The sequence below is a fragment of the Schistocerca nitens genome, chromosome 2 (genome assembly GCF_023898315.1).
Source record: "Schistocerca nitens isolate TAMUIC-IGC-003100 chromosome 2, iqSchNite1.1, whole genome shotgun sequence".
In the NCBI taxonomy this organism is placed as follows: Eukaryota; Metazoa; Arthropoda; class Insecta; order Orthoptera; family Acrididae; genus Schistocerca; species Schistocerca nitens.
The window spans coordinates 2,241,178-2,267,613 of record NC_064615.1 but is presented as its reverse complement, the minus strand read 5'-3'; the positions used below and the strand labels follow the sequence as shown (position 1 = coordinate 2,267,613).

The 26,436-nt window shown below is 40.9% G+C and overlaps 1 protein-coding gene across 1 annotated transcript in view; it reads left to right on the top strand.

Annotated features, from left to right (window-relative positions):
- Positions 1 to 25,151, top strand: part of LOC126234234 (uncharacterized) — a 57,012-nt gene extending 31,861 nt beyond the window's left edge. Inside the window, exon 4 of the mRNA XM_049942925.1 lies at positions 24,639 to 25,151. Within this exon, the coding sequence (XP_049798882.1) occupies positions 24,639 to 25,004 (366 nt within the window). The 3' untranslated portion in view covers positions 25,005 to 25,151. The remainder of the gene's footprint in view (positions 1 to 24,638) is intronic.
- Positions 25,152 to 26,436: the final 1,285 nt, after the last annotated feature.

The window sequence follows — 26,436 nt, the reverse complement described above, 5'->3', positions numbered from 1 at the left end:
TCGTGCTGTGAACTACATGCACAACACAATTAAAGGGTCACTTTTTCGAAACCCCGTTATTGTCTCACATTTCGACGCAGAAGTTTGAAATCTGACTCAAAGGTGTCTACAACCTTCTTCTGTGACGGTGCAAAAGCGTGGTGATCTATGACGTAATCCACGGACTAGGGAATGCTTCAAGAACCAATGTGTCAACAAATGCGAGAAAAAAGGCCAGAGCTCGCTCGTTCATTTGAGATGTGTGTTGGGTTAACGTCGTCTCACTGGAACCAGATTGCACCAGAATTCTGCTCAACCTACCGTGGACGTGTCACACGATGGGGCAGGTCGCCGCACCCCTTCTGGCAGACATTTCATCCCTTCTTCTGACATCTGTGCTATGCATGTCGGAACAGTGACGTCCAGCGTTGAGTCTCGCGGTTTTCGTACGGGTGGCCGAGGAAAACATTACAGACACACCACCTCTCAGAACGGGCGTGAAAAGGCCTCAGAGGGTAGCATGAAGAACGTCAATGAAATCATCCCTTTAGTTCAGGCACTGGTACCCAAACACATCACGGTTGAAAACGACGGTTCGGAATGCGATGAGCAAAGGCACAACGTTTTTGACAACCTTTGATACTACTGACATCATCTGGACGAAAACCGTTCTCTACGGCTACCGTGGGCCTGCAATCCCACTGAATGTCACTGCACCCCTTTGGAGTGTACCGAAACTACAATGGTTGCTCTGGTGAACAGCGTGGAACCAGTGGCGACCGTTTAAAAGCATTCGAGGAAGTTTGAACGCGACCCAAAGCAGCAAAGAGCGCTTATGCTTTTTCAGCCCTCCTGCGGTACTATTACAGTGGGCGGGGGGAGGGTGGGTGGGCGACGTTGACACGTGCGCGAATAAAACGGTAAAGGGTGCCCCTAATTTTCGCTAGTTTAGCGACACCATCAGTCCCACACGCCCACCTTTGTTGAGCACTTTAAAAATCTACCCGCACAGAGACAAGCAATGACGAAGTCCTAGGCGCCTGCAGATAGGCTACACTACTATTCTACCCCTGATAACTAGCATGCAGAATGAGAGGGTTGTCGGAGGGTCGCACACTGTCGCTGTGTCGCCTGTTCTCTCTGTACAGGTGCAGTTTTAAAGTCATCATCAAAGGTGGGCAGATGGCCCCAAGGTTGTTGCCATAGTTGGCGGCCAGGGAAGGGGAGGGGGTGTCTTAGAAGGATCCTTTTCCGTTTTATTCATGTATGTGTCAGTGTCACACCCCAAGTGATCAAGCCAAAGGAGGGTGCGAAACAGGAGGCCTGAAAAAGCATAATCACCATTTGCTGCTTCGGAACACGGTCAAATTTCCTCGAACGCTTTTAAACGGTCCCTAGTGGTTCCAGCCTATACACCAGAGCAAAACTTGCGGTTGTATTGCAGTTCAAAGTGAAGCCAGTCGTGTTCATGGGATTGCTGGCCAACGAGGTCTTTAGAGAAAGACTGAATCGTCCGTGGGACGTCAGCAGTGTCAAAGATTGTCAAGAACGTCGTCCTGTTACTCGTTGCACCGCAAACTGTCCTTTTTGACCCGACTTGTGTGAGAGTCAACACCTGACGGAACGCACGGCTTCACTGACGCCCTTTATGCCATCCACTGACGCCTTTTCATTTCGATTTAGAGCGGCGGTGTGTCTGCAATGTTTTCCTCGGCCACCTGCAAGAAAACTGTGTGATTTCAACTTGTTCTAAGCTCCGTCACAGAGGCGTCAAGAAAAGGGGTGAAATGTTTGGAAGAGGGGGTGTGGCGACCTCCTCATCGTGCGACACGCCCACGGTGGGGTTGGGAAGAATGATGGTGAAATTTGGTGCCACTGTGACGTCATTAAGCCACCTTACTCCTCACGTGAACTTCCGAGCTGCGGACTTTCCTCGCATGTGCCGACACCTTGCTATTTGAAGCGTGAGAGTGACGTTGAAACGTCCCCTTTTAAACAATTTTACAGGACTGTGCTTAACCTGACACACAATATTTTTAGCGCAACGCAATCTGACTTTCAAAAAAATCCCTACGAAAGAATGGCCCTGACTAACATTAAACTATACCTTTCACAAATCACTAAATCACTTACCTCACAAAAATCTTCGTTACTCCCACTACTGCAATACAGCAAGCGCCACTACTGCCAGCTAAATAAAAGTTTCAAACTACAGAAGGCACTAACTACTGATAGGGATAGTTAGCAAATGAAAGATATTAATAGAGAACAAACAATGTATTTACCTTGATATCATCATATATAAATATAGCAGTTCATGACAAATTTCAAAACTCCGCCATCTCTCTCCCCACATCCACCACTGCTGGCGGCTCACCTCCAACTGCGCAACGCTACGCGCTGTTCACAGCCAGCTGCCTAACACTACAATGGCGAGTATTACAACAATGCAAAGCAGCCACAGACTGCACACAGCACAGCCAGTGATTTTCATACAGAGGTGGCGTTACCAATAAAAAAACCTAAACAGCCTACTTACATAGCCCCCATGCTACCCACAAAAAATTTTACAAATTGGTTGGGGCAGTGGCCAATACATATTTGTTAAAATTTTTCATAATCGTAATTACAATAACAAAGAAATCAAATGCACACACTTATTGATACAATGTAGGTCAAAAGCTAAAATTTTCTCACAGTCCATAAAGACAGTCCTGATCATTCATCACATTGCAATGTTTTTCTCAAAGACTGAGCAGTAAAAGAAAATGTACACAGAAGTAGTGGATTTCCATACAGTCTTGAAGAAGTAGTGTTGTCCTTCCAACGGAAAGACAGTGTTGACTCTTGACATGCAGACAGGTCATGGGCCACAACAGAGCAAACCCACAGCGGAGTCAGTCGAAGTTTTGAAGAGTATTGGTGGGTAGGTCATCACAGAGCAAACCCACTGTAGTCCTGGTAGAGATTACGGTATTGGTGGGCCACCAGAGGTGCAGACCCACTGTAGTCCTTGTAGAAATAATGGTATTGATGGATCATCAAAGATACAGACCCACTGTAGTCCTTGTAGAGATGGCCAGCAGCCATCCGTTGTGACTGTGCAGGTGCACAATCACCATTGAACAGTCTTGCGGATAATATAGCAAGTCCATAACCACCACTTGTGCACTCACAAAGTTTTTGAATTGTCCTGAGAACCAGCAATGCTGTTAACCAGTCCCTTGCTGAATTATTAACACATGCGCAAACACTAACAGTCCCTACTTCTCACATATTGTCCATATACTATGACCAACAGTAACGTGTGCAGTGAAATGTAACTTACAAGCTACTTAATTTGATGAACTGGTGTCAATTACAATTTTATAACATAAGAATACAATTACAAAGGTACAAAATACATCATTAAAAACATAATAGTACAGATAACATTCGTAGTAATAGGGGCTTTACAAAAGAATAGAAATAAACATATACATCAGTGTTACAAAAATAATGACATAAGTACATACATAAAAGATCAGAATAATTATTGAAACATCAACTTCACACATGAGCATTAAAACAAAACAGAATAAATAATGTCTAAACATCTTTACAAAGAAAATAACATATTATTAATGCAAATTATATTTGAGGATAACAGTATTCCTCGTCATAGTGAATGTAGCTTAGTATTAGAAGAGAAAAAAATTCTATGAAACAGTACACAGAGACAGGAAGAAAACAAATACACATGGGTACACAAACACATAGTGGGATAACACAAGGAAAGGACAGGGTTTCTTTTACTGCAGTATTTTGCAAACAAAACTTTCTTTACTTCTCGGAGATTTCCCTTCGTTCCTCATTATTTCAAAAAGTCCTATCAATACCTGCTTTCTCTACTCTGTTCATATTTCTTTCAAAATAATTATTTCTCAGTGCACAATACTCATTTTTGCCAAATCTGTTTCATATAACCTGTCAATGCATTCTTTCCCTATTCTTCATAGTCAGTTTCTTATATAGTCTACCCCCTCTTAAGATAACTTAAATCTACTGAGCTCAGATGCTAAACTAAGGGACGAGGCAATGCAGCAACACATAACATATTAACACAAACAGCAATGACAAAAAAATGGAAATTTGCAAAGGAAGCAGCATTTTAGAAATTAGCGAAGCAATTGCAATATTACAACTAATATAAGGCAATGTGCAGCAAACAAGAAAAATAAATCTGGCTTAGCAAAGGAACACAAATTAAAATTCAGTAGCACTATGCCCGGCAAACAGCAGCAGCAAAAAAAAAAAAAAAAATATAAAAAAAACTTATATCTAAACATGACATAGCTCAAGCAGAAAAATATGACAGTAAAGACAACAATGCAGACAAGGGAAATGTATATTCACATCTTAATGTCTATGTAATTAAAGTGGTGCACCACAAAAACTAATTCTACAAAAAATTACTAAGTACTAGAAAAGAAAATTATGTATGCAGTTCCTGTGAAGGTAAATGTCTTTTTGTGCTCCCTCATTTTTTTGAAAAAAATTATTATTTATTCGATCTGTAGACATAAAATAACTATATTAGTACATATATTAAATATTATTTTAACCAATGCTGCAGTGCAGCTAGAAACTAGATATTAAATGAAATAAGCAACTATGTACAAAGCAAAGCATAAGAACATCGTTCAATAGCCATGTGGCATTTCATAAGTAGTAAAAAGGTCTCTCATCTAGAAAGACAGTAGTCATAATCAGGTGTGTAGACAAACTATTTCTTGTCATTTCATTAGGCATTTCAGTAAATATCAGAAAGTACGATATGTTTCCAGGTAATGCTTTCTACAAAGGAATGTCAGAAGCGAGGTTAATGGCCCCCCTTTTTTTTCCTAATGGCTTTTTCTCCAGGCGGCTGGCCCAGGTGGCCGCTCAAGACGCATTACGTCAAGGTCACTTACCTTTCTTACGGAAATATTTACGACAGCAGTTTCCGCTACAGTGGCAGTCTCATATAAAAATATTTCACAGGTCAAGAATTAGCGTTGCAAATCTGTAGAAACAAAATCCTATAAATATAAGCGTCCAAAAAATTTTCGCCAGCATTGTGATACATTCACGCATATACACACATTTCATAACTCTTAAAGTACGATTCTTGGTTTCCAATAACCTTTTTCACAAACCATAGTCCCTAACTTCTATTCATTATTCATATACATATAAACACGTAATCACATTCCTTATATAGCATCAGCTTATTGATCATAAACATACCTCAACAGCATAATACACATCGTCGTCGTAAAAATAACATCATAACACCTCAGTCAAATCTCAAAAACGTCGTAGCTTTCTGCAATAATGTCAAAACCTAAAAAAAATTCTCTGCTCATATCAATAGTGTCATCTACCTCAAACGTACTTTAAAAATCATGATCCCACACCAAATACATCATTCAGAGCTCTCATAGCATCACAATGGTTCCGAAAAATTATGAACAGTTCGCAAAGTACAGACAAAATACAATTTCATAAGTGTGAAGTTATCCAACTGTGTAATTATGTAAATATCTGTCACTGATGTAGTAAAATAAATGTTTATCTCTGTCAAATAATCAGATAGCTGTGTAATTCTGTGTTAGAGAAATATGGTACCGATGTGTAAAGTTGTATAAGCAAATACCATATTAGCTAGGGCTCCTTGTGCTCGCCAAACACATGGTACACAAAGTAAGCGTGTAACCCCCTGAGGATTAATGTAATTATACCCTCAGGTGTTACAGATTACAGCAACGGAATGAAATGTATCACGGAAAACCTTTGTATCATTGTACTTCAAATATCTTTAAAAAATAAATGTTTTAAGTACAAAATTAATCACTCAAATGCGTGTCCTGTAGCGCTAAATGCGCGTCTTACTGTAAGATAATTCTGTGGAACTGTCGTAGTTATCGTCCTCTGTAAGCAAAGTTCTGCTAAAGTCAATGTACGTACCTCATGATACACAAAAGTGAAATGCTTTGCGTATAGATATCTTAGTTATTACGCTTATTGCCGTGATGAGGAAAGTACTGTACTGTAACGTATTGTTGTGCTACGGAAAAGGCTGTCTCATTGTAGCTATACCACAAAACTTACTACTAAAACATGTTTTACTTTCCAGAATAAAACAGAAACTGTGCAGATATAAAACAGAAACACTGCAAAAGCAACATTGTACATTGTCACTCATTAGTAGCGTCGTGATAAAATCGTGTAGCTGTCACATAAACTAAACACTGTGTCATCTGGTATCTCACAGAAAGTACTTTAAATCCAGAATGTATTTTCAAGTAAACCAAAATGTTGCATGAAAATCTCATTAGCAGTACCAGCATGTGTCCTAAGTATGTAAGCCTGATAGTCGTTACGTAATCGTGCAACTAACAAGCAAGAATGTACAAATGCAACACTGTGTAGTCTGTTCACTATAACAATGCATTCGTAATTTCTGTTTAAATAAGTTCTCTTGGTTCTTGACTGGATATTTAACTTCAAACATTGTTGCATGTTAACAGATTCTAAGTCTGACAAAGCATACTAGAAATGTGAAGTGAAAAATTTTGTGGGAAAGACAAAGTTAAAAAGCAGATTATCTTTCACTAAACGGTTTTACATGTGAAATGTGGTGTAAACCTTTACTCTTCCTAGTACGCAGAGTTTCAACTTCAACGCAATTATCATGTGGTATACGTCGGATTCTGTAAGGTCCATTGTAAACTAGAAAGAATTTGTGACTCAAGTGTTTCTTCTTATGTGACAATGAATGAGCTTTAATGAGAACTTTCTGACCAATATACAATTTCTTTGCATTTGCTTTACCGTGTAGTTCTCTCCTTTTGTCTGCTGCAGATTTTATATTTTTAAGAGCCAAATCAATTATGTCTTTGTGTCGAAGTTTACGTGTATTCGGGAAAGGTACAAGCTCTCTGATTCTGTTCGGTGGTTCTTCATTCTTCAGTACAAGAGTAGGTGGTAAAGCAGTGGAATCATGAGGCATTTCATTCAGCACGTTTTGAAATAAGTGTAAATATCTGTCCCAATGCTGATGCTTTCTGTAACAATAAAGTCTGCAAAGCTTATTGATTTCTTTCATAATCCGTTCGGAGGGGTTAGAATGTGGTGAGTACAATGAAATAAAAACAGGTTTGATTTTATGATTGCGAAGCATGCGTGACCAAACAGCAGATCTGAATTGCGGTCCGTTATCTGAAATGACTTTACTAACGTGTCCAACTTCACGTAAGAAATTTTTAACAAAGGCGTTGGATACAGACCGTCCAGTGGCTTTACGTAACGGTGTGAAAGAAACAAATTTTGAAGTAAGTTCAACAGCGACTAGAACGTACGAAAATCCATTAGATGTTCTGACAAGCGGTCCCAAGAGATCAACAGCAGCAAATTCTTTTAATTTAGAAGGAATTATAGGAAACAGCGGAGCACGATGGAAGATAGTAGATGGTTTCGCCTTTTGACAAAGTTTACAAATAGACAAGACTCTTAGAATTCTCTTTTCCATATTGTTAAAATAACAAGTCGTTCGAAGAATATGATAACATTTTCGTGGGCCAAAATGTGCATAGCTGAAATGAATGTACCAAATGAGCTTATTAACAAAATTGTCAGGAATGCAAAGTACCCATAGCTTGTCATCAACAGTGCAGCGTTTGAAGAGTATGTGGTTTCTAACCAGATAATAATCCCGAATCTGAGTGTGTGTCTTTTCATGCCATTTGCTCTTGATGTCTTTCCAAATCGGATCTTTATCTTGTTCATGAGCAATGTCCTTTAAAGATGTGGTGATGAAGTTTTCAAAGGCGACTTTCTGAATGTAAAGAATACTGAAATTTTTCTCGAGGCTACCTTCTGTGTTACTTTTATCAAGCCCAGCTGGTGCGCGTGACAGTGCGTCCGCAACAATGTTCTCCTTGCCGGGAATGTAGACTATTGTGAAGCGGAATTCTTGCAGAAACAATGCCCAACGTTTTAACCTGTCATGATTTAATTTTGAAGACATAAGAAATTGTAATGCACGATTATCACTGTATACTTTTACGTGCTTACCAGAAAGAAAGAAACGGAATTTGTTAAATGCCCAAACGATAGCTAAAGCTTCTAATTCAGTAACGGAATAATTTTTTTCAGATTTTGTTAGCACTCGGCTAGCAAAAGCAATGGTTTTCTGAACAGTAGTGTCATTTTCTATGGCTTCTTGAAATAAATGGGCACCATGTCCGACTTTAGAAGAATCCGTGCTAAGCCAGAAATCTTGTGACAGATCTGGATGACCTAGTATTGGCGCGTTAAGTAGCGATTCTTTCAAAGAATTGAATTCCAATTGTGCTTGTTCGTCCCAGTTCCAAATAGTGTTTTTTCCAGTGAGGGAACAAAGTTTTGGTGTAACAAGAATTTGCATATTCAGAAAACGACGGTAAAAATTTACGAGACCTAGAAAACTGCGGACTTGTCTTTTTGTGGATGGAACTGGAATGGCTCTGATTGCTTCTAACTTTTCAGGATCCGGCTGAATGCCTTCAGAAGAAATAATATGTCCCAAAAACCTCACCTTTGACCTACCGAATTCAGACTTTTCCAGGTTAACTGTAATTCCAGATTCTGCAAAAATACGTAACAAACTGTTGAGGATGCGATTATGTTGTTCCCATGAAGCTTCTGCTATTAGAATATCGTCCACATATAAGGTGATGTGACGTTTTAAGAACTCAGGTAATATGGAATTTAGCCCGCGAATGAATGCTGCTGAAGAAATGTTCAAACCAAAGGGAAGTTTCCAAAACTGATAACAAACGCCGAAACAAAGGAAAGCTGTGTAATTTCTACATTCTGGATGAAGTTCGATCTGATAAAAGCTGGATCTGAGATCAATGGAAGACAACACTTTTACACCATTAAAATTTTGAAGAAGTTCTTCTAACGTTTGCGGCCTGTCTGTTTCAGGAATGATGATAGTATTGATTTGTCTCGAATCTAAGACAAGCCTGATCGATCCATTTTTCTTCTCAACAACATGTAATGGATTGTTGTATGAGCTTACTGCAGGCTCAATAATGCCCTCGTCAAGCATAGATTGTATTTCTGTTCTAACACGGTCCCTATAATGCGCTGGAATTACGTATGGTCTAACACAAAATTTAGTATGCTCACGAACACGAAATTGGTATTGAAATCCCTTGATTGTTCCTGTTTTGTGAGTAAAAACTGCGGAATGTGCTTGTAAAATCTCAAAAAGGTCTTGCCTATCATTGTCATTACAATTTTCAATTGTTTGAATTTTATTCTGAATTAACTCATTAGTATCAAATGCGCCGTCGATATCACCCCTGTCAGTACTTGCAGAGTGATTGTTAGTGTCAAGTTCCGTCGAAAATTCCGAACTGTTGTCTAACAGGAGGTAAAGCCGATTAATTTCTTCGTCATGGTTTGAGAGCCAATCTTCAAAATTCAAAGCTACTGACTTACCTTCTTTTTCTAAACTTATTTCAGCATCGTGAAAGCTTAAGATTGCTTTGTATTCATTCAAAAAGTCTACTCCCAGTATAATTTCCGTCGACAATAATGGAACAATAAGAAAGTTCATAGAGAAGCTGTGGCTTTGACAAAAGAATTCTAAGTAGGTTTGTTGGCGTACATCTACACTTTTTCCAAAGATTGCACCTTGTAATTTAATCTTACGCAACGGAAGTGTGGGGCAATCATTCGATTTGTTGCATTTGCTAAAAGCTGTTTCACTAATTACTGAAATGGGACTGCCAGAGTCAAGTACTGCCGTAAATTTTACATCATTTACTGTAATGTGAATCACAGGATATGCAATGTTGTTATATTTTACGTCGTGTTCCTGGAGTAAGATGTCCCTAATGTCTTCCATTTTTACGTAATTACTAGCTACGGCAGCTGCGTCGTTAGTGTCACACGTGCGTTTTGTGGCTGCCAGCGGTATGAGTCATTGCCTATTGTCTCTTTGTTGGCGCGCGTCGTTATTGGGGTTTGGAGACCTAACTTCTACAAATTCACCGCGACGAGAGGGCCCTGCCCTGTTTAAATCCCGCCAGTTCTGATGCAATTCAGGTCTGTCGTTACGATCATATCGTCTGTCGTCATGTCGGTAGTTCCTGTAGTTTCTTTCTTCTCGGTTAAGTGGTGGAGAATTTCTCCCTGAATTATCACTGCACGGTGGACCGTTGCGTCTAAAGTTATTCTGTGTCCCGTAATAATAATTGTTTTGGTTCCCATATTGTCTGTTCCTCTGATTGTCTCTGTGATAGTCATTACCGCGGAGAGGTGATCTTTCCCTGTAATTATTACTACTCTGCCAACGGTTGTCATACGGGTGGTGTCTGTTTCGGTCACGATTTGTGTTGTGAGAATAGCCTTGTCGCGTCCAGTTATTATTTCTTTCATCGCGGAATTGCGACGGATGTGATCTGTAATTGTTGTGCTCGTGCGTTCCGCGATTGTCAGTGTCAATTTCCAGTTCTTGTAAGAGTCCTTGAAATGCTTCAATGTCGTCTTTGCAACGTCCTGCCAAAATAATATGTCGTAAATGTTCAGGCAGTTTGATTAAGCAAATGCGGATGAGTTCTGAGGGGCTGTATGGGTTTGAAAGATACTGATTCTTGTGTAACATGTCTTCAAAATATTTCACAAGACTGGAAAATTCAGATTGTTCGAAATGTTTCATCATTATGATGCTATGTTTTACTCGGTCTTGTGTAGCTTGAGACCAATATGCTGAGAGGAAGGCATGATAAAAATCTCCTTCATTGTGACAATCGTGAACGACCGATCGCATTCTTACAGATGGTTCATTCTCAAAGTAGCCACACATAAATTCTAATCTGTGCTCTAATGACCAGTTGGGAGGAAAACAATGAGAGAATTGATGGAGCCACGCTTGTGGATGAATGTCGTTGGCAGAATTCTTAAATGTTTTGAATTTACGTGTAGTAATGAACAGCTTATAGTCAAAGTCATCATGTCGGCGAGTCGCATATCGGTCATTGTTACGTCGTTTCGGCGGTTCCATTTCAAAATTCGGTGCACCTTGCCAATTTCTTTCATAATTTCCGAAATGCGCTGTGTTATTATTTTGTGGCTGTTCCGTATTTCTATGTCCCTCTTCCTGTATTGGGGCGCGAGTGTCCTCTGAAATACGTAATTCTTGTATTACCTGTGTCAGCTGATCTTGTACTTCCCGGATTTCTCTTTGGTGTTGCGTATTAATTTGATTCTGATTTTGTTTGAATTTCCTAATTTGTTCGCACTCTTCTGTGTCATTCAGATTATCATCTACCTTCGTAGATAAATTATTGAACTGATCCGAAAGTTCGGCTACTTTCTCCGATAGTGTACTTATTTCCTCAGTGTGTTTTTCTGAACCAAGTTTCAGAGTATCTACTGTGTCCTCTAAGTTTTCCTGAGTTTTTGCAAGTTGCGTAACCGAATCGGTAGATGCAACTGAGTCAAATTTAGCTTGCAAGGTCTCATGATTTTCATGAACAATAGTTTGCAGTTCTTTTATGGCTGCTTCGTGATTCTGTAATGCATTTTCATGCCGCGAAAAAATAGGTTGAAAATGCTCACAAATTTGAGTTTTTACGTCATTACAGACCTTTTGACATTTCGATTCAATGTTATGTAGCTCAGTAGTTAAATCTTCACGTGTTTGCTCAAGAGTTTATTCCAATGAGTCTAACTTTTTAAGATTTTGTTCCATTGTGTCTAATTTTTTAAGATTTTGTTCCATTGTGTCTAACTTTTGAAGCTTTTGCTGTGTTTGTCTCTGGTGTTGTTCCATTGTGTCTAACTTTTGTAGCTTTTGCTGTGTTTGACTCTGATTTTGTTCCATTTGTTTCTGATTTTGTTCAAGCGTTGTGTCTAACTTTTGTAGCCTTTGTCCCATTTGTTGCATTAACTGTAATAACAATGCACTGGTGTCTGAAACACGTTCCTCAGTGCTTTTCGGCAGTGAAGTTGCACCGGCAACATTCACATTTTGACAAGCAGAAAATGTGTCTTGACTTATTTGAGAAAACGGTGAGGACCCAAATCCTGAATCCACAGCATTTGCGAGATTGTTTCCTGTCATTTCGGATTCCTGAGGCGAGCTGTCGCCGACCGATCGATCGATAATGCTTCCCTGTTCTCTAATTGTTTCACTGTCTACACCATTGTTTGCCGCCCGCTCCATTTCCCTATGCACAATTACCAAATTATTACTTTGAACATTAGTTAATTCATTACTCGGTGGCGCTAACACACTGCTTTCGTCTTTACTGTCATTTCTCAGTTTACTTTGGAGCCTAGTATTACGTTTTTCACACACCATTATTGTCACAATATTTCACACGATAACACAGAAAAACACAATTTGAAGAGCAAAAATAAGAGAACACATTAACATAGCACTGAAAATAATATCTCGTTAATTGTAAGTGCAGCTGCGAAATACTTGCTGCAAATCTACATGCATGCCACAACTGTTTTACTGTACAACAATGAAAAACTACAACTACAAAGGAAATTCTCTCTATGATTACGCGCTAGCAATAAACAATAGCTACACTAATTACACAAACTACAAGAAAAAAATCAGAAGATTCCAGTGAGGTATCCTAGGCTAAGGGTCGACATATGAAACGTCCCCTTTTAAACAATTTTACAGGACTGTGCTTAACCTGACACACAATATTTTTAGCGCAACGCAATCTGACTTTCAAAAAAATCCCTACGAAAGAATGGCCCTGACTAACATTAAACTATACCTTTCACAAATCACTAAATCACTTACCTCACAAAAATCTTCGTTACTCCCACTACTGCAATACAGCAAGCGCCTCTACTGCCAGCTAAATAAAAGTTTCAAACTACGGAAGGCACTAACTACTGATAGGGATAGTTAGCAAATGAAAGATATTAATAGAGAACAAACAATGTATTTACCTTGATATCATCATATATAAATATAGCAGTTCATGACAAATTTCAAAACTCCGCCATCTCTCTCCCCACATCCACCACTGCTGGCGGCTCACCTCCAACTGCGCAACGCTACGCGCTGTTCACAGCCAGCTGCCTAACACTACAATGGCGAGTATTACAACAATGCAAAGCAGCCACAGTCTGCACACAGCACAGCCAGTGATTTTCATACAGAGGTGGCGTTACCAATAAAAAAACCTAAACAGCCTACTTACAACGTCACTGGCCGCCACGCCTCTGCACCATTACAGGGGAAGGTTTTAGGCACGTCTGAGGCAAATTTCATACTGCGTTGCAGTATGAGGCAATTAAAGAATTTCGGAAGTGTGGCCCTATAATTGTTTTGCACGGTGTAGTTGTTGGATGCATCAGCGCTCTCTGTGGTGGCGGAAATAATTATTGGCTCCTTAACGGCCTGTTTGAACGCCTTCTGTCGCTGTGTACCGCGGCTAGTGGAGACAGAGCACAAATTAATAACCATTCAACACTAAATGTATAATGAGCAGCGTAAGTTAAATCAACTTTCCCAAGTGTAAAAATAGAAACGACGATGCCCCACTCCCCGACCAATAAGGCCCATTTCATTTTTTAAGTATGTTCACCCAGTCAAAGCAGCAGCAAAAACGGCCAAGTCCCTGGAAGACGCTACATCTAAAAAAAAACCCAGCTTCCCAGAATAATGTGTGGGAACTGATATGGAGATCGCTCTGTCGTGTGTCTTGGATGCCATAGCTTCTCACGCTGCCTTCCTTGTGAAGGGAGAAGAATTCCTTTGAGTGGCGTTTGATGATGTCTGTCACGTATCCCCTAGTAGTCTTTTAATCTTTTGCCTCTAATACCTCTGCTCTAAGCTCCCCTGTAAAGAGCTGCTGCGGCAATTTTGACTATGTATAGTTTATGGTTTTACTGCCTAGTTTATGCTCTCACTTCTGGCCAATATAAGCAGTTATTAATCAGCATTTCGACCGTTCCAGCTGCACAAGAAAATTTGTCTCTGTGTTTTTCGTTTGAATAGTTGACCACTATGCATCATAAAGCGTAAGATGTCTACCTATTATAAGAGGGATCTACATCTGGCTTTTGTGTTTTGGAAGCTGGTCTTCAACTGTTGTAAGATAGAGCACATATGACCGTTGATGTATCGATACATTTTTCTGTTTTATGTTCGACAACGGTCAAAACATGGCATACATGTATAAAGCATCTCAAAGCTGCTTTATTTTATTACAGGTCCTAATCCTTAGGCTGAGGTGCGTAGTTTTTCTTCCCCAAAAGTTAACGTTTTGTTAATTTTCCAAACACTCGGCTTAAGTATGACACCATTTATGTTTCGTTTAGCAACTTAAAGCTACCAGTACATCTCTCCTAGTTTCCACACTCCTCAGAAGCTCTCTTGGATACATTGCTCGACAAGTATTATTGGTAAAAAAGGCAGAGAAATGGGTTAGCCACAGTATAGAGGGATGCAAAACGGCATCTGAGATAACTGGGAATTATAATTAGGAGGGGAGTACTCGAAATCCTTAGCCAACCTATGAGTGTGCAACTGAAATGGCTCAGATTTAAGAACTTTATTCTATGTGATACTGGCAGTAAATTTTACAAGGCTTCACCACAAATAGTCAGTTAACTCATTGCTGAGTGTCGTGACCCCGTTTCTTCTATTATTTCTTAAGTAACTGAATCTTCTACTAGACTTCTCCAACCACAGCGATCTTCAGCTCCACTTAATACAATGTGAAGAGGTACGCTGGTAATCTTCTCCGCTCGATCCAACAATCTATTTGCTGCTCTTCATGGTCGTCTTCTGCCTTCTATTATGAATTGAAAGATAGTCTTTTCATATTATCCCATTCTCTTCTCAAAATATACCCAAGGAAATGGAAGTATCTTTGGCTGAGACGTGAAGAAAAACTTCTTGTGATGCTAAGTTCCTCTATAATGGAAGCACTAGTTCTTTCTGTCCATGGTACACATAACATCTTCCCTCAACACTATATTTCGAAGGCTTCAATTTGGCTCTTGTCACTGGATTTCACGGTGTGATGGTCCTCTGGGAACGAGAAACATTTATTTATAGTTGACATGACATGTTTAAACGAACTGTTATTCTGTGTGCAAAAGAGCATGTAAAAATATTAATTATCTGACTGTGATGCAGATGAAAAGCAGTATCGATATTGCAGTATAATCTATGTTTTGAGAATAATGAAACAAAAGAAATAGATTTTCAGAATTATATTACTCTGGTTGGAATCTTCATATGAGAAAGACGTGGATGGAGACAAATGTATTTTGTAACATATTACTCGTAAATATATGCTGTTATTTATAACCATACCACTTATTTCAGTGGTGGTAGCATCCCTACATGCATGAAATTTAATCGTAAGTTTTTCAGAGATTAATAAGATGCGGTACAGCGCGAGTTGTTATTTGTATTGTTGGCCGCCATTTGCAAGACGGCAGATTCCTATTCAAATTACTCCAATATTAAGTGACGTAAAGCAAAATGGAGAGGGTTTACAAACAATTTCTTGAGTAAACGTACTAAAGTCAAGTTCATTTCGTTCATTTTGGAAAGGGTCGTATCGACAGTAAAACATTCTTGTGCTTGCCGCTCCGCGGCTATCTTTTGTTCAAAAGACGAGATTTTCACAATTAAGAAAGTTCTCAGCTTTGAATTAATAATAAGCGGACCATGCAGAAGGTGTTTCTCCACGCGAATCCACGAAATCGTAAATTATTATTCATGTGAAAGGACATTAAATAACAACCTGAGATATTTCTAAATGTAAAACATCGAGGTGCTTCACACCGAGCTGTTCCTAATTTATTTTACGTATATACAGACATTCGAAAGTGACTTATTTATCGGGCACTTGAATGTGGAAAGCGTTAACAATATCAAAAGTAATAATACTCGCTTCTGATAACAAGTTGTAGTCAAGCGTGTAACCTTATGTGATCTCACGATTTATTATTAACAGCATAAGTATACACTCACTGATACGCACACAAACACACGAAAAAAAATGACTACAACGGTCCATGTCTCGGAGCTGCACAAGAACACAAGAAACACAAATGATTCCACCAGACGCATCTCCGTTGTTTTGGATACTGTTCGGTTCTGCCAGTGAGCCAAGGACGGTTCTTCGTTTCATTTCTTGAACACTCTTTCCTATGTCATCGCTCAGAGATCCTAGATATACACAATCTTTCACTACGTCTAGAGCCTTTAAGCATCCTGTAAGTCGAATTTGATCTGAACAATGACGATGAATTACCATTAATTTTTTTTTTTCACGATGAACACTAGACCGAAAATTAAACTAATAGTTTTCACTCTGGAGAACAGATCACTAAGTTCTTCCCCACTTGCTGCAATGAGAGCAGTGTTATATGCGAAGTGTAGGATTGTTGATTTTACTGTCGCCAATTCGAATGCCACCACATAAGCCATCCAGTTCTGTCCTGATGGAATACTCTGCATAGAATTTATAGAGCTGAGATGACACTACACATCCTTGTCTACACAACCTTGTATGACTCCGTTTGTCACATCCAAAAACTCCAAGTATTCACTATTTACCTTTAAGGTTGAAAAGCCAAAGAAACATGTACACTTACCTAATAACGTGTAGGGTCCCCGCGAACACGCAGAAGTATCGCAACACGACGTGGCATGGTGTAAGGGATCCGTGATCCCACGAACATAGATGCTAGCATCCGACGCCCAGGTCGATAGTAGACAGGAGTCGATTGTTGTGCGCTGCAGGAGGCAGTGAGACGAGTGAGGCAAGTGCGGAGTAGTACTGGAGAGTGTCGAGTGAGAAGGAGTGCGGGAAAGACGGGCAAGAATGGTGGTCGAGTAAAATTCACCAGAGTATGACAAGTGAGCACGTCCCCCTGATCATCGTGGGGTTGACCCTGACTAATACCGGTTCGCGAGTGATGTGAAACAGAAAGTGACAAGTGCCGAATTACGTGTTTCGCGTCAACCGCGTCAGCGAGCAACAACCGTGGATTGCAGTGAGGATTGTTGTGAATGTTAACCATCAGCATTGCGTGTGACGAAGTACTGAAAATCAACACCCAATTAAAAAATATAACTGTGAATAGACGTGTAAGGCGAAGGTAGCAACTGCCTCAGCATTTGTGTGTTAGTAGGAAATATATATCAGTTTGTACATCGCAATCTTTGTGGTCCTTAATAATAGACAAACTTTCTATCATTTCCACTATTCAGCCTCAGAACAGCCGCACTCGGTTGAAACACCCCCGAAACCAGCAGAAAAACCGATAGCCTTTCTTCCATTAAGCACACGGTCATATAATCATAATAATTAACCGTTTGGCAGCTATGATAAATTACACAACACCCAATAAGGAATTTTAATCGGGGGTGTTTCATCTTGGCTCCCGTGAAAAGGACAGTTGCAATCTTCGGATCGGAACAGTGGTTTATTAAGCACCATTTTTGGTTTCAGTGGAATGACATTTGCAATTATTGGACAGTTTTAGTGCAAAAATAATTCGGTATTGTCGTTACCGTGACTAAAATTACAGTATTCCAACTAGAAACATTGTAATGTAATGGATTTATGGTGAAATTATAAATCGCGGGAACGAAGCACATTATTTAGACAATACAGTGCAAAAGTGACTGAGAAACAGTAAACAGTTTGAAACTTCCTGGCAGATTAAAACTGTGTGCCCGACCGAGACTCGAACTCGGGACCGAGTTCGAGTCTCGGTCGGGCACACAGTTTTAATCTGCCAGGAAGTTTCATATCAGCGCACACTCCGCTGCAGAGTGAAAATCTCATTCTGGAAACATCCCACAGGCTGTGGCTAAGCCATGTCTCCGCAGTATCCTTTCTTTCAGGAGTGCTAGTTCTGCATGGTTTGCAGGAGAGCTTCTGTAAAGTTTGGAAGGTAGGAGACGAGGTACTGGCAGAAGTAAAGCTGTGAGTACCGGGCGTGAGTCGTGCTTCGGTAGCTCAGTTGGTAGAGCACTTGCCCGTGAAAGGCAAAGGTGCCGAGTTCGAGTCTCGGTCGGGCACACAGTTTTAATCTGCCAGGAAGTTTCATATCAGCGCACACTCCGCTGCAGAGTGAGAATCTCATTCAGTAAACAGCCTGTTTTTACGAGTTGAAAAGACAAGAGAAGTGTTAATAAATAATGTATTGAAGTATGGACACGAAACCCTGTGTGAATTACTATAAAATTCATACTCTAAGAAAAGGAGCGTTTGTGCATAATCGCGAGTGAACCAGCCAAAATTCTGTTACAAAAGTATCAGGAACATGTTTTCAAGTGACTTTGAATCCGAAATTGTTTTTTGAACTGGGTAAATCGCTCAATTTGATGTGGACCCATAAACTGTTACCGCATTCGTGAGTGTTGTCTTTGGCGTAATTGTTGGATGACGTCACCCAGAATGTGAGTGGTTAACGAAAGCATCTGAAGCAGTGAAGAGGTTCCACACGCCGCGACATCAAGGATTTAGACAGCGGAGATGTACCACACTGACCAGTGACTACAGCGGAGCCAAGTGGCTGAAGTAGGAAGAACGACGACGCGGAGTTCGACATCTAGTGGCGTACCCCGGAAGTATACGACGTCTGCGCCGCCTACCCGCCGATCAACGAAATACGTGACATCAGCTCCATCCTGTCGCCAACCGTCGAACTACGAGGCTGTGTCAGCGCGATTCGCCGCGAGCTTCGCTTTGCACACGGCACCACACACCAGCTGCAGCAACGGATCGCCTGACAGCCGCCGCGCCGCAGGAGCCAACGCCAACACAACTAGCAGCGCGTCTTCGAACGTCAAAACACCGCGACTTCGACAAGCGTCGAGGGGTGAGTGAGGACGATTTGCTGGCGCGAGACTAACTAATATTGCACTACCTTCAGAGCGCGGAAGGAACTTCAAATCAAATTTGACAATTGCAGAAATTATAAAAACAATATTTTTTAACATTTCTTTGCGAATTTGCTCTGAAGCAAGGTATGCTAATATGCTCGAGTTTTCATGCTGTACAGCACAGAATAGTGTCTCACTTGCATTATTTATTGTAAACTACATGTTTATATGTCTTTTAAGTTGTGTGTATGTTACTTTGATATTTTGTGTGTAAGTGCAGTCATTGATGTTTGATCTAGGTAGGCTTCTGTAATTTATGGTGTTCAATGGAGAGGTTTATTTTGCCAGTCTGGGTTAACCTAATACAGTGAAGTATTATTTAATTTTTAGTTAATTAGTGAGAGTTTGGATTACTAGGAGACTATTATTTTTTTCATGTCTGTGCATAGTGAATAGTTTAGAATGGATCCTGAATTGAAAGAAAAGGTTGTGGAGGAGGTAGTTAGAAAAATGAGGATAAGGGCAACCCAGGTGATAGAGTAGAGACAGAGTAGGTGTAGGGAGCCAGCAACTCTTTTGCTGGTATACCAAGTGGCGACTGGTACACTCCCAGCTGGGTGAGACTTTATTTCTCATTTCAAGTTTCACTCCTCTACCATCTTTCTCTATCCTTAGGTTAAGAAAGTTAGTGTGTAGTACTTAGCTTAGTAGTGGTCATCCAAATAATTCAGCCAGGAAACACGTAGTAAATTTACATAGTTGTTACTGTTTATGTAGAGTGTGAGATATCAGAGAATCAATAAGTCAAAAATCAACTTAGTTTCAGTACATTGCAATATTATTAGTGCCAGAAGTAATAAAATGTGAACCAGATCAGAAAGCTAATGTTTATAAAATGTGGTGGGAAGCTAATTGGTCAAACAAGAGTTTGTGTAATCTTATAGAGTTGTTTTCTGAGGCATGAAAAGGTCAAACTGATGTAAGAAAATTGAAGTAATGCATCAGCTTGTAAGTAGATGAACATATAAAGAGGCAAATACATGAGGAGATAGTTGTTCGAATAAGTGATGTGAAATATGGTATATGGAGAGGCGAAGCAGCCTGAAGTAATATTTTTATGTTGTTATTGCAGCGAATATGGAGGGTTGATGTAGGCTGAAGATAAATATTTATTTGCAGTTGAAGGAGTTAGAGGGAGTTATGTGTAATGAAGTGTATGAAGTACGAGATGTTTAAAGTATTGAAGTATGTCATTTAGCACATGAGCAATATCTGTTTGCAAGTTATTTGTAGGTATACATGTTGATCTGAGGTATGCTGATAAAACAGAAAGTGTAACCTATGAGTAATGAGTAATTCATAAATCCATTTAGCTATCAGAGTCAATTATGGTTATACTTAGGTCAAGTTTTAGAAGCAGAATTCTGGCACTGTCTAATGAATAATAAATATCCACATAGCAGATTTGGATTAATGTCAGTATAATAGAACGTATTATATTTTTCATATGAGCATTAGCGATGGCAGTAAATGATCAGTAATTTAAAATTTTCATTGGGTGACCACATTAGTTATAGTGATGCAAATAGTTATGTAAGACATATTTAGTGGTATAGTGGAGCATTTAATATTATTGAATTAATTTGCAGAGGTATGAGGGATTGTAAAATAATTGCATAAGTCAAGATGTAAATGCTATATTTTGTTTTGATATTCAATTTTGCTTGTGTTCAAGACTCAAATGAATGAGTTGTGAATTTCTTCCTTAACTTTAATGTGTGTTGACCAAGTGAGTTATGAGTTAGAGTGATAGTAGTATGGACAGCACGACCCCTTCTGAAAGGACAGCATACCAAAGGGGTAGCTGGCTTTCAACTAGTTGTTTTTTGTTTCTGCTGTAGCAAATTATAACAGATTAACTAGTAACAAAAATGTAGTTAAAAGCTCGTACAAAACTTTGAAAATGAATATTTTTGGTAATTGAATGTAAGATAAGTTTTATAAAAATATTTACCATGCCATGTTAATTAAGATATATTGATGATTTATACTGTTTCTGTAGGGGCAGTTTGCTACCGGAGTCAATAGGATATTATTTGTGATCTGTTGTAACTTTCAGTATGTGAACCAGAACTTATGTTCCTCATTTTCATTTATATGCTATGTGATAATTTTTTCAAGTTATTCTTTTTCGCCTGTCGCTACAAAGAAGGTTTTTAGGGCGGGGATGTAAGGGATCTGTGACCCACGAACATAGATGCTAGTATCTGACACCCAGGTCGATAGTAGACAGGAGTCGATTGTTGTGAGCTGCAGGAGGCAGTGAGACGAATGAGACAAGTGCGGAGTAGTACTGGAGAGTGTTGAGTGAAAAGGAGTGCGGGAAAGATGGGCAAGAATGGTGGTCGAGTAAAATTCACCGGAGTATGACGAGTGAGCACATCCCCCTGATCATCGTGGGGTTGACCCTCACTAATACCGATTCGCGAGTGATATGAAACAGAAAGTGACAGGAGTCGAATTACGTGTTTCGCGTCAACCGCGTCGGCCAGCAACAACCATGGATTGCAGTGAGGATTGTTGTGGATGTTAACCATCAGCATTGCGTGTGACGAAGTACTGAAAATCAACACCCAATAAAAAGATATAACTGTGATTAGACGTGTAAGGCGAAGGTAGCAACTGCCTCAGCATTATTGTGTTAGTAGGAAATATATATCAGTTTGTACAACGCAATCTTTGTGGTCCTTAATAATAGACAAACTTTCTATCATTTCCATTATTCAGTCTCAGAACAGCCGCACTCGGTTGAAATACCCCCGAAACCAGCAGAAAAACCGATAGCCTTTCTTCCATTAAGCACACGGTCATATAATCATAATAATTAACTGTTTGGCGGCTATGATAAATTACACAAAACCCAATAAAGAATTTTAGTCGGGGGGTGTTTCAGTGGACTCGACTAATGTTGGAAGTAGTGCTGGGGGAAACTGACACGATGTGAATCCTTCAGGGCTGTCCATAAATCCATAATAGAACTACGGGGTGGAGATCTCTTCTGAAGAGCACATCGCAAGGCATCACAGATATGCTCAATAATGTTCATGTCTGGGGAGTTTGGTGGCCAGCGTGTGTTTAAACTCAGAAGAGTGTTCCTGGAGCCACTCTGCAGCAATTCTGTGCGTGTGGGATGCAGCATTATCCTGCTGGAATTGCCCAAGTCCGTTGGAATACACAATGGACATGAATGGATACAGTGATGAGACAGGATGCTTACGTATGTGGCACCTGTCAGAGTCTTATCTAGATGTATCAGGGTCCTATATAACTCCAACTGCACACATCACACATCATTACAGATCTCCGCCAGCTAGAACAGTTCCCTGCTGACATGTACAGTTCATGGATTCATGAGGTTGTCTCCAAACACGCACACGTCCATAGCCTCGATACAATTTAAAACGAGACTCATCCGAGTAGGCAACATGTTTCCAGTCACCAACAGTCCAAAGTCGGTGTTGACGGGTCCAGGCGAGGCGTAAAGCTTTGAGTTGCACAGGGTACACGAGTAGGCCTTCAGCTCCGAAAGCCCATATCGATGATATATCGTTGAATGGTTCGCACGCTGACACTTGTTGATGACCCAGCACTGAAAACTGCAGCAATTTGCGAAAGGGTTTGCATTTTTATCACGTTGAACGGTTGTCTTCGTTGGCCCCATTCTTGCAGGATCTTTTTCCGTCCGCAGCGATATCGGAGATTTGATGTTTTAATGGTTGCCTGATATTCACGGTACACCCGTCAAATGGTCGTACGGGAAAAGCTCCACTTCATCGCTGCCTCGGAGATGCTATGTCCCATCGCTATAACACCACATTCAAACACACTTAAATCTTGATAATCTGCCATTGTAGCAGCAGTAACAGATCTAATAATTGCGTCAGACAATTATTGTGTTACATAGGCTTTGCCGACCACAGGGCTGTATTCTGCGTGTTTACATACCTCTCTATTTGAATACGCACGCCTACACCGGTGTCTTCGGCGCTTCAGTGTAATAGTTTTCACTCTGGAGAACTGATGACTAAGTTCTTCCCCACTTCCCGAAATGAGAGTAATTTCATCTGCAAAGCCTAGAGTGTTGATTTTCCTGTCGCCAATTCGAATTCCACCACACGAGCCATCCAATGTTGCCCTGATGGCATACTCTGCATAGAATTTATGAAGCTGAGATGACGCTATACAACCTTGCCTATACAACCTTCTCTGACTCTGTTTCTCACATCGAAAAACTCCGGATATTCAGCATCCACCTGTAAGGCTGCACTGTGGCTGTTATAAAGACAGTTTAGTAATGATACAGGATGGTTTGGAACCTCTAACTCAGGGCTTCCCAACGTGTGGTCCGCAGACCCCTTAGGGGTCGCCCGGCTCTTTCTCGGGGGTCCGCAGCCACCTTTCACCAAATCGTGTAAAATAATGAGTAAAATTACTGAATAAAAATGCGAAAATCAAATTCAGAACTATTTTTTTCGTGTGAAAAACGTGTACTTTTACTTCAGGTCGTATTCCCAAGCAGCCTTTGCGGTTCCTAAGTGAGAACGCATACACAGTTCAGTGCCGGAGAATGTGTCTTCTCTGATCGACTGTTTCGCAACACTACAGAATTGGAAAACGGCTTTATAAAAGCAGATTTCCAGAATCGATTTTGAAGTGTTTACCTGACCAACCAAAAGCCGAACTGGGACATCGGCTTACCAAATTCGGTTTTGGAAACGCATGTAAACTGGGTGAATGTGTTCCCACAGATTGCACAACAGATGTGACAACTGTCTTTTAAAGGGAATTCCTTGGCCTCTTTTCTTTCGTGATGTGTTTGTATCCCGAACCATGAGTCTGCCTCTTTTCTTCACAGCCGCGCGTATGGCAGCGCAGTCTAAGGCGCCATGTCGTGGATTTCGCGGCCGCTCCCGCTGGAGGTTCGAGTCCTCTCTCGGGCATGTGTGTGTGTGTGTGTGTGTGTGTGTGTGTGTTGTCCTTAGCGGAAGTTAAACTTAGGTTAATAGTGTGTAAGACTAGGGACTGATGACCTCAGCAGTTAAGTCCCATAGACTTTACATACATTTGAACATTTTTCTTCAGATTTCACGAGAAACCACACACACACACACACACACACACACACACACAGGACTGTTATGAAATATGCATGCTCCTTACACAACAGTAGCCAAACAGTGGAAGTGAACAGACCACAAGCGGCAGCTTGTCAACAGCGAACAGTTTGGACGTCACGTTGATTGCTCTTGGAGGAAGGCAGCTCCAACGTGTGAAATGTCAATTCCCAAGTAATTTTAATCAGGCTATAGTGTGTTCAACAAAGGGAGGAAATCCACTAGTAAGTGTCTGGATACAGTAGGAATTCAAATTGGATCGTTAATTTCAATTTTTTTTCATTCATCTCTAAACCATAGACTATTGATACTTCAGGGGGGGGAGGGGGGATCATTGGGAACATGGCCCCTGCATTAAGAGCTTTCAGTTCCCATGGGTTTCGCTCTGAAATTTAAAGTTACTGTGCTCTTGACTGACTAGGGGTCCGCCATGGATTTTCAACTGAAGAAGGGGTCCGCCAGCTGAAAAGGTTGAGAAGCCCTGCTCTAACTCATTGAGCACATGCCACAACTTGTCCCCCACGTTGTCAGTTGAGGAGGTAGTAATAGAGCATTTCTTCTTTCCTGTTTTACAGCCACAGAGTGAAAGGCTGCGGCGCGTAGTGAGTGTGGTGAGGAAGTTCGAGGCGCTGGTGCAGCCGGACGTGTTCGAGCGCTTCGGCGTGCCCGAGTACCTGTCGGCGGTGGGGCTGGTGGTGGCCCACGGGCACCGCGGCCAGGGGCTGGGCGAGCAGCTGCTGCGAGCCCGCTGGCAGCTGGGAGGCGCCCTGGGGCTGCGGGCCACCGCCACCATGTTCACGGGGGCCGCGTCGCAGCTGCTGGCGAGTCGCACCGGCTTCCACACGCTGGCCGAGGCCAGGTACGCCGACCAGGAGGACCCCGCCGTGCGGTCCATCACCGGCGCCAGCTGCATGAAGATAATGGCCGCCGCCTTAGAGTGACCGCTACTGGAATAATTGCGATGTCAAGAACCAGCACACTACGCAATGTTTGGCTTGTACAAGGCTGATTCAAAAATTAAATTAATAGCACCTATTACGGACAGGAACTAATCTCCTCAGTTAAACAAATATACTATTACATATTCATACACTTGCACAAACGTGTATGTTGGTACACTTGAAATGTGCCTGTATATAATTTTATAGGTAATTTTCTTGATTCTGGATGTCTTACAACGCGCATGTAATATTTGTATCTACATCTACGTGATTACTCTGCTATTCACAATAAAGTGCCTGGCAGAGGGTTCAATGAACCACCTTCGTGCTGTCTCTCTACCGTTCCACTCTCGAACGGCACGCCGGGGTGGCCGAGCGGTTCTAGGCGATACAGTCTGGAACCGCGCGACCGCTATGGTCGCCAGTTCGAATCCTGCCCCGGGCCTGGATGTGTGTGTTGTCTTTAGATTAGTTAGATTTAAGTAGTTCTAAGTTCTAGGGGACTGATGACCTTAGAAGTTAAGCCCCATAGTGCTCAGATCCATTTGAACCATTTTCGAAAGGCACGCAGGAAAAACGAGCACTTAAATTTTTCTGCGCGAGCCCTGATTTCTCTTATTTTATCGTAATGATCATTTCTCCCTATGTAGGTGGGTGCCAACAGAATGTTTTCGCAATCGGAGGAGAAAACTCGTGATTGAAATTTCGTGAGAAGATCCCGCGGCAACGAAAACCGCCTTTGTTTTAATGATTGCCACTCCAATTCACGTATCGTGTCTGTGACACTATCTCCCCTATTTCGCGATAATACAAAACGAGCTGCCCTTCTTTGTACTTTTTCGATGTCATCCGTCAGTCCCACCTGATGCGGATCCCACACCGCACAGCAATATTTCAGAACAGGGCGGACAAGCGTAGTGTAAGCAGTCTCTTTGGTTGACCTGTTGCACATTCTAAGTGTTCTGCCAATGAATCGCAGTCTTTCGTTTGCTCTACCCACAATATTATGTACGTGATCGTTCCAATTTAGGTTACTTGTAATTGTAATCCTTAAGTGTTTAGTTGAATTTACAGCCCTCAGATATGTGTGATTTATCGCCTAATCGAATTTTAGTGGATTTCGTTTAGTATTCACTTCGCACTTTTCTTTATTCACGGTCAATTGCCACTTTTCACACCATACAGATAGCTATGCGCACGCAGCCCCGTCAGTGACACTGCGCTGCTCAGAGACTAGTTAGGTCATCTTTGTTCTGTGAATATGAGTGGAGAGTAGAGGAAGGACGCAGAACATGGTGCTCGCTGGAATTGTTTCATTGATCTGATCGAAGATATTGTTATTACAAGAAGGAATATTACCATTATGCACTGAACTGAGATACATTTACTGAGATAGATTCTGTTTTGAGAAGACCGAGATTAAAGGTAACAG